The 13,382-nt window shown below is 39.6% G+C and overlaps 1 protein-coding gene across 50 annotated transcripts in view; it reads left to right on the top strand.

The window, feature by feature from the left end:
- The window catches only part of RIMS1 (regulating synaptic membrane exocytosis 1), a 528,602-nt gene that overhangs the window by 376,906 nt on the left and 138,314 nt on the right, over positions 1–13,382 (top strand). For 32 of the 50 annotated variants that reach the window (XM_050950597.1, XM_050950547.1, XM_050950548.1 and 29 more), the window contains one exon: positions 2,867–2,938. The exons of the other annotated variants lie outside the window; for them this stretch is intronic. In XM_050950597.1, the coding sequence (XP_050806554.1) occupies positions 2,867–2,938 (72 nt within the window). The remainder of the gene's footprint in view (positions 1–2,866; positions 2,939–13,382) is intronic. 50 annotated transcript variants of the gene reach the window in all.

The following is a 13,382-nucleotide window of genomic DNA, read 5'->3' as shown; positions in this document are numbered from 1 at the left end:
CAAAGAGCATTGAACATATAAAATGTTTCACACACAAATGTTTGAAAGCACCTTGCAGTATAGCAATAGAAATTAACAGGAGCTGACTTGTAAATACTGATACGAACAAAGAATTATAAATAATACTGAAAAGCACGTTCCACAGATTCAGAGCCCATGTAGAGATTTCTGATAATATATCTGCAATTTCTGAATCATGATGGTGAAAGCATGCACGGAAAATACTCTTCAGTTATTGGGCTTGCCTCCTCCTCTGTATTACAGTGGCACTTAGAGCCCTAGTCATGGAACAGCATCCCATTGTGCTAGGCACTGTACAAACAGAACAAAAAGATGGTCCTTACTCACAAACAGCTTACAACTTATGTATAAGTCAAGAAACAACCAATAGATACAGACAGATGGGAGTGTACAATCATGTACACCACTTACTGTATATCTCTGTGGTACCCAATTCAATCAAATTATACAGTCACATTTCTGCCTTTGACTCTAATGAAAGGGGGCAACATATCAGTTGTTGATCTCTTTATGTCCTCGATTTGGCTATCAACTGCAAGTCCATAATCTTTATCTTGGGCTCAGCTGTGTTTCCCCCTTCCTGGGGCAGTCCTTTTCATGGTGCCATAGCCTGCATTGAGATAACCTGCACATAGAAGGCCTTAATCTCTACTTAAACAGTTTTATGCTGTTGTAATTCACTGACCTCAGGCAAGTGGTGGGAGGGATAGCTTGGTGGTTTGAGCATTGGCCTGCTAAACCCAGGATTATGAGTTCAATCCTTGAGGGGGCCATTTAGGGATCTGGGGCAAAAATCTGTCTGGGAATTAGTCCTGCTTTGAGCAGGGGGTTGGACTAAATGACCCCCTGAGGTCCCTTCCAATCCTGATATTCTATGACAAGTTATCTCTGATTGACACTGGTTCTGTGAGAGCAGCACCAGATTTTATCTACCTTCAAGGCTGAACTTTTCATGTAAGTTGCATATAAATGACAAGAAAGCTGAATTTGGTGATTTTTCCAAACACCCACTGCAATGTCTTGAATGAGCACAAGAAATCCCTCAACTTCATGAAAATGTACCTATCTCATAGAGCTGGAAGGGACCCTGAAAGGTCATTGAGTCCAGCCCCCTGCCTTCACTAGCAGGACCAAGTACTGATTTTGCCCCAGATCTCTAAGTGGCCCCCTCAAGAACTGAACTCACAACCATGGGTTTAGCAGGCCAATACTCAAACCACTGAGCTATCCCCATGGGCCACATTTTGGCCTCAATGACATTGCCATAACAGTGCAGAAATTGCCCTGGTATCTCCATATTCTTCTCTATAGAAGTGTTTTTATTTTACACAAATTATAACAGCCAGGTCAGACACAAAGAATAGTACTAGTGTGCAGGAGAATTTTCCTGCAAACTTGATGTCATTTACATAATTTTGCAGGCTTGAAATTACTGTTCATTGGCCTGGACATCACAGGAAGAAAGGTAAAACACTAGGAATATGGTTTAATGATGGCAACTTTAGTAACACATCTGGGAAACTATCCTGCAATAATTCATCCAGTGAAGGTCCACCAGTGTTCACACCCAAAACTTTTAACCTGCTCCAAACACTGTTGCTGGGACCTCATGGCACTCTCCTCATACAAAGGTTGAGGGTGTGGAGGAAATCCTCTCCCTTCCAAATAGTAGGAGACCCACCTCCTTCCTCATCTTCTTTAAGGGAATCTCTTTGCTAATACTAATTCCAAGTCTGGTTAATTAGGATCCTCTACTGAACAAGTACCTGCACTGGACACTTGTCAGATAGTGACAACATGAGTACCCTACAACCTACCCTGTTCACCAGCTCCTTGAGCTGCTGAGAGGAAGCTAAGCCCTACAAACCACCCAGGCCAGTGATGGGAAAATTCTTTCCCAGCCCCAAAAGGTGACTAGTGAAATGCCCATAGCAAAGTCACTGAAAATCGGACCAACTCTACTGCTTAAGGAATAGCTGATCTAGCCTTCAGCTAGGTTAAGATCGACAAACTATGGCCCAGCAAATGCACATTTTATATAATCAGGTAAAGAGTTGACTGTTGGAAATTGGGAAACAAACAAAATTTCAGTCTCAGCTCTCTTCTGGCTCTTTGTAAAAGAAATATATGGAAAAAGTATAAGGAAGCTAACTAAATTTATGTGACCCAATTACATATTTTTAAAAAATGGGTTTAGACATATGTTCTGATACCAACCAGTAAATATGTAATAGAAAGAATTATTGAATTGTTAGAAGTTTTCCAAAAATTTTAGCGATCTTAGTACAGTAAAATAAGACAAGGTTTTACTAATATACAGTGTAATTTATACTTGATCTTCATTACAATATTTTGTTTTCTTCGTTACTTGAAAAAGTGATTTTAAAATATTTTTCAGATTTACATTTCAGTGTTCTATTACTTCCTAGTCCTTTCTGCAACTGCTCTTTCTTGCAGCACTATTTTCTTGTCAAGGGAGGACCTAGGAGCTACTGTAGGGGTCATTTCTAATCCTGTGAGAAGTCTTGTTAAAAAGTGATGCAACTACCTACCTACCCCAAGAGTTTGAACTAATTAGCTTTCTCTTCTCTAGCATTGAGTGAGGTCTCCTGTTTGGCAACGCACTGCCTTCACACCAGCAAGCCTGAACTACATTAATGCTATAATGGAAAAGGATCTTGTGATTTAAACTACTAATTCAACAGCCCATTCATAAAGATAGCTATCATTTTTCCATCTGTCAACTACTTTTCATTATCATTATAATACATAATTAAAGCTTTATTCTTCATATTCCCTGTATCTTTTCTTCTTTTTTCATTTTTTTTGACATCTCATTTCACAGGCAGTCCAGAAAAGTGGAAAGATATAACAGCCAAAAACAGACTAGGAAAGACTCCGCATCTGAAACAGAAAGGTAGGATTGATGCAGCAACCTTCTCTCTTAGTCAAATTGATTCCAGTGCACCCGCTGCTACTTTAAATGTCACCTGTAAAACACTAAATGTATAAAATTACTAAAACAAAGTAATTCATGCTGCCTTAGTTTAAAGTACTGATGAGCCCACATCTATGTTACAGTATTGTCATTGCCTGGTATGTTGGCCTCATACATGTTATGTCATAGTATAGAAGTTTTCTGGCTTTCTTCATTTATGGATAAACTCATAGGTCAAGATCAAAAGTCACTTTTGTGTAAATTTAATTATTCAAATCCTTCACCCATTAAGTCCTGGAAGTTTTGGCACTGAATCTCTAGGATCAGGATGTATGTATAATATGTTGAAGCCGTGAAAGATTGCTCTGTTGTATGTCACCATTGATATTTCTTCCTGTTTTTTTACATTTTAAAAATAATTTTGACAGACAAATCTACGTACAAAATGTGAAGCTAACAATAATAATTGCAAAACAGATTCTCTTAATATAACATAAAAGTTGCACAATTGAAGTTGCAAAAATTAAAGGATTGCCACATTCAAATAGCAATGTTAATATGGACATGCTGTACATCCTTTATTTTCTGAGGTATCCATTTCACCTTGTAAATAGAAATATATTAAAAGACATGTATAGAAAATACTACAGTTTGCAATTATGCAATGTTAATATTGCTGATGGAATTTCGACTTTTGCTTTTATTGAGTTTTACTGTGAATTTATTGTGATTTTAACTTTCACCTCCTATGCTTTAATAATATAGGCGTTTTGCACCCAGGTTCTTCATTTTAATAAAAAACAGCAAGGAAAAGAAAAATATGTGCTTAATAATGGTAGTATTCTACTGATTCCAGTTAGGTTTATGTGCACATCTTGATGAGATAGTGAAAGAGGGGTAAGATCCCACTTTTGCTGGAGACAGATTTCTGTAAGGCTGGGTCAACAGGGCAGCAGAACCCCTATTTACACTATGAGAGGTGAATAGCTGCATTGAAAAAAAGATAAACGATTAATTTTGTTTTTAAAAAAAAAGCTTTTATTTCGTATAATGTAGTAAAAATTGCAGACGGATTGCAGATTCCACTGAATCTTTAATTTTTTCCCCCAACGCCTATGATTTTCTATGCTTAGTCTAAAAGTAGGAGGATTTTTGCTTTTTTTCTTGTTTCATTTTATTTTTTATATTTTTTTATTTTCCTGTCCCAGTAGCAGCTCCTGTGCCAGGGCAAGCACAGATAATATGCATTGTAAATGATATTATTGCCCTAGTTAAGTCGATAAGTGTTTTAGCATTAATTTCAGTGGGGCCAGGATTTAACACTATGTTTTGAAAAAGGTTCAGTGCTTTATTATGCTGTGCTAAAAAACGTAATGGATGCTCACTGTGCATACTGAAAACTTGCTTATATGCTTATAAATAGAGTTTCGATTTTCCTCTAAAGATAGACAAATCATACAACTCTTAGTGAATAGAATGCTCTTACTAAACTTCAAATTTCAGCCATTTTTGCTGTAGCTTTGTGCTTTATATGTTTGTGCTTTAAAAGAGGGTATTTATATATTTTTACAATGGGAAAAATGTGTATGTCTCATGTATTGTAAGAAAGAAAAAGAATTTGTCCCATGGTTTTTTTAAAAAAACAAACAAACCTTCAAGCAAAGGGTAAGTACAGAAATGAGTAATAGCTATCATTTCCCATGGCTCTTGATGGGACTGAAGCCAGATAGCCATCCTCCCTGAGGGCAATCTCTTATGGTATATGGTTAAGAAACTGGACAGGAAACTCAGAGGAAAGACAGTGTGGGAGAAATGATGGAAACTTAGGTTACAGGGGGAATAAAGGGTGCCAGAGAGGGAGGATAAGAGGGGAAGGAGGGCAAAGGAGAGGGAAGGATAATATGCAGAGTAAGCAAATGAGCATAGGAGCCACATGGGGAAGAAGAGAATCTGAGGGAGCATGCAGAGGGAGATGTGAGTGGTCAAGGAGGTGTATTGAGAGTAAAGAGAGATAGGATGGTGCTAAGGGAATGGGATGGAGATAGAATGGCTTTTGCTATCACCACAGGGAATTAGACAGGACAAGTGAAGTCCCTCTCTGCACTAGCTTTTGGGCAGGCCCGTATTTCTGTGTGTTTATTTAAGGGTGATTTTGAACCTGAAATAATCATACACAGACTGAGGGTGGGCTGCTTCCTTCTAAAGGATCAAAAATCATAACACAAAACAACCTCCCCCAACACACACACAACTGATTTTAAAACATCTAATGATTTGTATGCTAATCTCATGATCGGGGGATGGGTCTGACTCATGATTTTTGATCATTTGGGATTTGCAACTGTTTCAAATGGAGAGAAACTGTTCTGCAGAGAATATGAATCTGGTATATTTTGTTGGACATCTGAAAGCTATAAATGTAAGCTTATAAAATATACTTTGCATTTGCATTCTAATGAACACACTTGTAATTATATTACATTAAGATGTGGTATATTTTATGTCTACAACAAGCTATTTTTTCCCAATAAGGAATTAACCTATATCTGAGATCCAAACTTTACTCACCATTTTAAAGTTTTGATAGCACTTGCACAAAACAGGAAACATAAAATGTTTACACATTTAGTTAGCCTTCTTTTATGTTTTTGTGAGCACATTTGAGACTGGATACATCTGTGATATATATAATAGCTTTGCACTGATTTATATATGCAGGATTTAATGGATTTGTAGCTTGGTACTGCAGTGTCATGGCCTCTGTTGTGTTAAAATCCAGTTATCCGGCAGTCAGTCTCCTTATAGCTACAACAATCATCACTTAAAGTGTCTGAGTGATATTTTTTACTAATGTGACACTTGTTGTTAGGGGAGGTCAGGAAGATTATCAAAACCATTCTGGACTTTTTAAAATATTTCTTTGCCATTTAAAAAGCATCCATGTCACTAAGTACTCCTTTACCTCCTAGTTGAAGATAGACAGTTCCTCTTTCTGATAATGCCACAGGAGGGGGAACCTGGGCTGCAGAAACAGCAGCAGCCCAGGGAATGGTAAATTCTGCCTCTTCCTTTTGCTTCTTAATGGTTCATCATGTCATGATAAGGAATCTGTCACCTGCACTATGGTGTATTTATCTGGTTTTAGCGAAATAATCAACTAATTTAGACATTCAGTACAAAGATGTCTACACAGGACTGAGTGCTCTGATTTAGTACTTCATCATAATCTTAATACCGCAACAGTACCATCAGGTAGGTTAGTTAATATGCTAGATAATTCATGCTCGTCCAGTAGCAAATACTGCACTAGACCAATCCTCCTCGAGGTATGCTCTTCTCTCCACCACAAAAGAACCAGGCTGGGGACTTCCAGAGGATTATCTTCAAATCAGCTCAGCCTGCCTGCCCTCGCCACAGTTCAGGCATGCAGCACCAACACAGTCCCCTAATTTCCATCACGATTGACACCAAGATCGGTAGCTGGGATAGAAATAGTGTCCTTAGGACCATCCATTTTCCGTCAGGAGGTCAGTTACAATTGTTCAGACTGTTTTGAAAGTTGCTTAAGGAAGACAAAGTAAAGATCGAATGAAAGCAAGAGGCACTTATTGTCCAAACTGCACTCTACCAAGTATTCCCATTAATCAGCAGTTGTAATAGGATGTCCAGCATCCTACTTCTTACAGCATTCTGTATAACCACCCTTTGACATTTTATACATGGCTTAGTTCCTGTCTTTATTAGGGAATCTCAGCAGATCAGCACCTGATGAATTATCAGTCAGCTCTGTTAAAGTCGTTGACAGGGATTAAAGGTTTTCTTGCTAATGCTGTTCAGTGCTTCATTTGTGTCAGGGCTTGCCGGGGCTGAGCTCCAGCACCTCTGGGCTTGCTGTGTCAGTTATGGAAGTAGAGAAATTGCTTCAGCCCTAGCACCTCATTGCTTGAGCACAGCACCCCTTTCATTACAAATTAAGCACTGATGCCATTAGATAATTTCTAGGTTAGTCTCCAGGGTGGGATGCAGTAAAATAGTTTAAGATCTGGGCAGCGTGCTGGGAATGACAAAAAGCATAGGCACTGACTCCATGGGTGCTCCGGGGCTGGAGCACCCATGGGGAAAAATTAGGTGGGTGCTCTGCACCCACCGGCAGCCAAGCTCCCCGCCATGCCCCACCTCACCTCCTCCTACACCTCTGCCTCCTCCCCTGAGTTCACTGCATCCCAGCTCCTCTGCCTACCTCCCAGCGCTTGCTGCCACCAAACAGCAGTAGCAGGCTCCGGGAGGGAGTGGGAAGGAGTGGGAACATGGCGCGCTCAGGGGGGGAGGTGGGGCCAGGGCAGGGATTTGGGGAAGGAGTCAAATGGGGCAGGGAGGGGACAGGGTTGGGGTGGGGACTTCGGGGAAGGGGTTGGAATGGGTGTGGGAGGGGGCAGGAGGGGGCAGGGCAGGGGTGGAGTCAGGGCAGGGCTGGTGGCAGAGGGGAGTCAAGCACCAACTGGCACCATTAGAAGTTGGTGCCTATGACAAAAGCTCCGTTATCCTCAGTACCATCATGAGTCCACCTCATGATCCTGACTGGGATTGGATCCACTTCTGTTTCAAATGCCTGAAACCTCTCTCTAACCATAAATGAAATAGGAGATTGATAATATAGTTATTGGTACAGAAGACAAAATAAGCTTTAAGAGAGATGCTAAATGCTACAAAAAACAACAAACTAAATGCTTTGCCCATGAGGTCTTTGGAGTCTCTGGGCTAAGGTATCCTGTGTATAAAGTAGCATATGTTCACGTAATAAAATACTACTATAATTCATATATATAAGGATGCTAAATTAAGGTTGCACGGAGGAAGCTTTTCCTAACTTTTGAGTGCTTGGCTTTGTAACCTTAATAGTATTCTTTTAATGCAGTTTTTTTATGTGTGATTTTTTTTTTTTTTTTTTTTTTAAAAAGCACACTGAAAAAAGATAAATTCCATCATGTAGCACCATACTGACACCCACAGGGGTCAGCAGCAGGATTGGAACCTTTAGATTCACTGCTCAAACCTTCATCTCTTGTGCTAATGGAGTAATTAATAGCAGTAGTGGGTGGTCTGCCCCTGCAAGGGAAGGTGGATTGGACACATTACCAGTAGGTTTTATAAATATTTGCTGATATCAGAGCAATAGTGAAACTCAGGAATTTTGTGTTCCATTCCAGGCTCTAGAGGGAAAAGTGCTGTGGTGGGTGCAGACCTAAGCTTGACCTCTCCTACCCCATCCCCTCCAACTTGTCCCAGTTCTTCTCCTCTGCACCCCTGTTGGAAAGGCACTAGAGCATCTCAAGATTTCCAGTATTTTTAACATCGTCAGACCAATTTATTTTTCCCTAGCCTCATTCTCAGAAATGGCTAACCTGTTTTGTCTGAAATTTTCAAAAAAATACTGAGACAGTCACCTGGCATGGAAGATTTCAGTTGAAGTGATAGAAACTAGCCAAGTTATAAGCAACTGAAAACAAAGTCTTATAATGGGAAGTATCTGGCAGCCTTAATAAAATAAATAAATAAATTTTATTATTATTGTTGTTATATATTATTTATATTATTGAAGCACCTAGGAGCCCCAGTAGGACACCATTGTATTGGACAAACATGTACTTTCAAATTAAGTATAAGATGAGAGAAAACAGAGGGATGCCGACAAATTCGGGATTACGTGGAAACGGTGACCTAATATCATCAAAGATAGACAGACACAGGGTGGGGGAAGGGGTGTAACATACAAGCAGAGTAATCAATGTAATGGCAGCAAATGGGATACTTGTTCCACAATTATTGTTTTGGAGTGAGAGGGTTATTTAGTAGGGGAGCAGCTAAATGTAAAGAAAGGGGAAAGAATGGGTAAGGAGGACAGAAAAGGGAACAGGAGGAGGGACAGATGCAGAATGAAGCTGAAGGGAAGGGATGGTGAGAAGGGAGGAGAAGGAGAGGGTTAGAACAAACAGCCAATTAGAACAGGACAGAGAAAATCACAGCGTATTCTGCAATGCTGACTGGAATGTCCAGAGGTTCAAAGGTCCCTGCTCCCTCCGTCCCCCGCCCCCATGGCATTTCTGTCTCCTGATTGAGGAGTTATTAGAGGAGGTTTTGGAACAAATTAATAAATTAAACATTAATAAGTCACCAGGAACCAGATGCTATTCACCCAAGAGTTCTGAAGGAACTGAACTGTGTAATTGCAGAATGGCTAATTTCAGTTTCTGTGCCAGATGACTGGAGGATAGCTAATGTGACTCCAATTTTTAAAAAAGGCTCCAGAGGTGATCCCAGCAATTACAGGTGGTGAGCCGAACTTCGGCAGATTGGTTGAAACTGTAGTAAAGAACACAATTTGTTGGGGGAAGACTCAGCATGTGTTTTGTAAAGGGAAATTATGCCTCACCAATCTACTAGAATTCTTTGAGTGGGTCAATAAGCATGTGGACATGGGTGATCCAGTGGATATAGTGTACTTAGATTTTCAGAAAGCCTTTGACAAGGTCCCTCACTAAAGGCTCTTAAGAAAAGTAAGCTGTTATGAGATAAGATGGAAGGTCCTCTCCTGGATCAATAACTGGTTAAAAGATCGGAAAGAAAGGGCAGGAATAAATGGTCAGTTTTCAGACTGGAGAGAGGTAAATAGTGGTGTCCCCAGGGTTCTGTACTGGGCCTAGTCCTATTTAACATATTCATAAATGATCTGGGAAAAAGGGTAAACAGGGACGTGGAAAAATTTTCAGATGATACAAAACTACTCAAGATAGTTAAGTCCAAAGCAGACTGTGAAGAGTTACAAAGGGATCTCACAAAACTGGGTGACGGGGCTACAAAATGACAGATGAAATTCAATGTTGATAAATGCAAAGTAATGCAAATTGGAAAACATAATCCCAACTATACATATAAAATAATCGGGTCTAAATTAGCTGTTACGACTCAAGAAAGAGATCTTGGAGTCACTGTGGATAATTCTCTGAAAACATCCACTCAATGTGCAGCAGCAGTCAAAACAGCAAACAGAATGTTGGGAATCATTAAGAAAGCGATAGATAATAAGACAGAACATATCATATTGCCTCTATATAAATCCATGGTACGCCCACACCTTGAGTACTGCATGCGGATATGGTCACCCCAATTCAAAAAAAAGATCTATTGGAATTGAAAAAGGTTCAGAAAAGGGCAACAAAAATGATTAGAGGTATAGAACAGCTTCCATATGAGGAGAGATTAATAAGACTGAGTTTTCAGCTGGGAAAAGAGACTACTAAGGGTGGTTATGTTTGAGGTCTATAAAACCATGATTGGTGTGTAGAAAGTAAATGAGGAAGTGTTTATTCCTCAAACACAAGAACGAGGGGTCACCAAACGAAATTAATAGACAGCAGGTTTAAAACAAACCAAAGGAAGTACTTTTTTACACAACGCATAGTCAGTCTGTGGAACTCGTTGTCCGAGGATGTTGTGAAGGGATCAAAAAAGAACAAGATAAATCCATGGACAATAGGTCCATCAATCTCTGTTAGCCAGGATGAGCAGGGGATGGTGTCCCTAGCCTATATTTACCATAAGCTGGGAATGGGCAACAGGGAATGGATTACTTGATGATTACCTGTTCTGTTCATTCCTTCTGGGGCACCTGGCATTGGCTATTGTCAGAAGATAGGATACTGAGCTAGATGGACCCAATATAGCTGACCCAATATAGCTGTTCTTATGTTCTTATATCTGGCTCCTCTCTGCAGCCCACATGGTGGAATGGAGGAAAGGTACTGTCTGGGTTCTAGTGCCACCACAGTGTCAGGGTCTCCCCAGCTCAGTTTTGGGTCCAGCAGAGTGCCTTGGGGGAGAAGAGTGGCCCTGGCTCAGTCTCATTTTACTCCCTGCCTTCCAGTGCAGCAATCTACTTCTACCAGATGGAGTCTCTGGCTAGAAATGCACAACTCAGCCACCCAGATAACCTTAGCTCTGGCCTGTTGTTCCATCACGCAATAAGCATCTGATTATGATTAATGTGTTATTGTAGCTGTGTTGATCCCAGGATATTAGATAAACAAGGTGGGTGAGGTAATATATTTTATTAGACCGATTTCTGTTGGTGAGAGAGACAAGCTATCAAGCTTACACAGAGCTCTTTTTCAGCTCTGGGCAGATACTCAGAGTGTCCCAGCTAAATACAAGTTGGAACAGATTGTTTAGCATACGTAGTTAATGCATATTGTAAGAGACTATTCAAGGTGAAGAGGCCAGTTAATACCAAGCTCATCATCAGAACCAACCTCCCACAGACCAGAACCCACCAATGCAAAATGGCACCAGACCCTGCCAGAACAACAGATGCAAAACTTATAAATATGTCTCCACAGCAATGACAATCAATACTTACCAACAACACACCTTTCGAGATCTACATATGCCATATATCACAACACATGATATACCCCAGTAAGAGCTATGTTGGTGAAATGAGACAATCACTAGGCTCTTGAATGAACTCACAGAAAAATGATAAAAGACAAAAATGCCATGTTACCCTTTCACAAAGCTATCAAGGCATACCTGACCTCTCAGCACTTAGCCTAAAAGGAAACCTGCAAAACCTTGGTGAGTCTATGAACTTAAATTCATAACTTTACTAGACACTAAAAATCATGGACTCAGTAAAGACACTGGATTTATGGCTTATTTCAACAACTTGAAATGCACTAACTCCCAGTTTTTGTCCTTTAACAGCGGTAGTGTTAATTGTCCACTTCATCTTGGTCTCTTTCACCAACAGCAAGTGGTCCAATAAAAGATACTGTCTGACCCACCATGTCTTTTTGATTATGACTGAAGCATTGTAGTGTGTTTGGACCCATTTTAGATTGAATTGATACCGAATGGGACTGAGACCACTGGCTACCCTCGGTTAACGAAATGGACATTGACCCCATTGTTCCCAATGAAAATAAAGCCAAGCGGCCCTCAGGAAAGATGATAGCCCTCTATGATTTATAGAGGTGAAGATGAACAAGTGAATGGAGGCTGTGGCCGTCTTTACAGTGGGTACTCAGTTATTCAAAGGACTGAGTTTTAATTAAGTTTACCTCATAAATTCTCAGAAAATTCATTCTATACCTGAGAGCAAGTGGTGTAATTTTGGGGAGGATATATTTTATTTTTCATCCGTAAAGAAGCAGAATATCTGCTTTAAGTGTAGCTCAAGTTTAACTGTAGTTGGAGTTGTAACTGGACTTCCAAGAAATATATTGTTTCTCTAGAGGTGACCCCAAAGCCAAACTAAGTAGCATAGAATAGTACATTCTGGAACTACAAAAATAATAGCAAAAAATTCTAGTCCTAAAAAGGTTACTAGTACACTTCTATCCCAATATAACGTGACCTGATATAACATGAATTCGGATATAATGCAGTAAAGCAGCGCTCTAGGTGTATGTGGCTGCGCACTCTGGCAGATCAAAGCAAGTTCGATATAACACAGTTTCACCTATAACACGGTAAGATTTTTTGGCTCCCGAGGACAGCGTTATATCGGGGTAGAGGTGTATATAGGATTCCACCAGAAATAAAAGGAGAACAGGTAAGTGTATATTGGGAGTGGGCAGGTGTACGGGCAGTCCTTTGTTTATGCTGGGATTTTTAACTTATGAATGGGTGCCAGTGGCTGTAGTTTAGAAGTCGGAAAAAATAAATTAATTAACAAATAAAATATTGTAAACAGAAGTAGTGAGAAGGCTCAATTCAAAAGTGTCCTAAACAACAATGCGTTTTATGGAATGTCACACAGTTGTGAAAAGCAGAAAAGAATTAAAAAGTCACAATTTGTTAATTTAAAAGTTAATTTTATTTTCTTACTTACTCATAGTTCAGGTGATTGTATTTAACATTGCTATATTATATTTAACACTGTTATACTGAGGTCATTAATAAACTGTACTTCATTTTTACTTTAATACAATTTTCATTATTAGTCCTGCAGAATTATATCTCTAATTTAGACCCCAGGTCAGCAAAATACTTCAGCACATATCTAATTTTAAACACGAGTTGTCCCCAAGAGGCTAGTGAGATTATACATGTGCTTAGGTACCTTACTGACCTGGGGCCGTCATGGGAATTCAGGTAAAATTTTAACACCAATAAAAATGTGCATTTTGAAAACACGTGTACTGTGGTTAAAAGTAGGCTTTGATATATTTTTTTCTGTAATGCTGGTACTTCATCAGTATTTTCCAGATGTGCATTAGTCTTCATTTGCTATGGTTCAAGTAACTGAAGATGAAGCTAGTATTTTTTGCCAACCAGCTGTTAAATTCAGTGCAATTTATGAACTACAGGTTTACATGGCTTAGGTATCTGCAGTGAGGGTTTTTCTGTTTATCATTTTGAAAAC

Source organism: Gopherus flavomarginatus, chromosome 4, assembly GCF_025201925.1.
Source record: "Gopherus flavomarginatus isolate rGopFla2 chromosome 4, rGopFla2.mat.asm, whole genome shotgun sequence".
Lineage (NCBI taxonomy): Eukaryota > Metazoa > Chordata > Testudines > Testudinidae > Gopherus > Gopherus flavomarginatus.
Note: the sequence above shows the minus strand (reverse complement) of the source record. Positions and strands in the feature narration are given on the sequence as shown.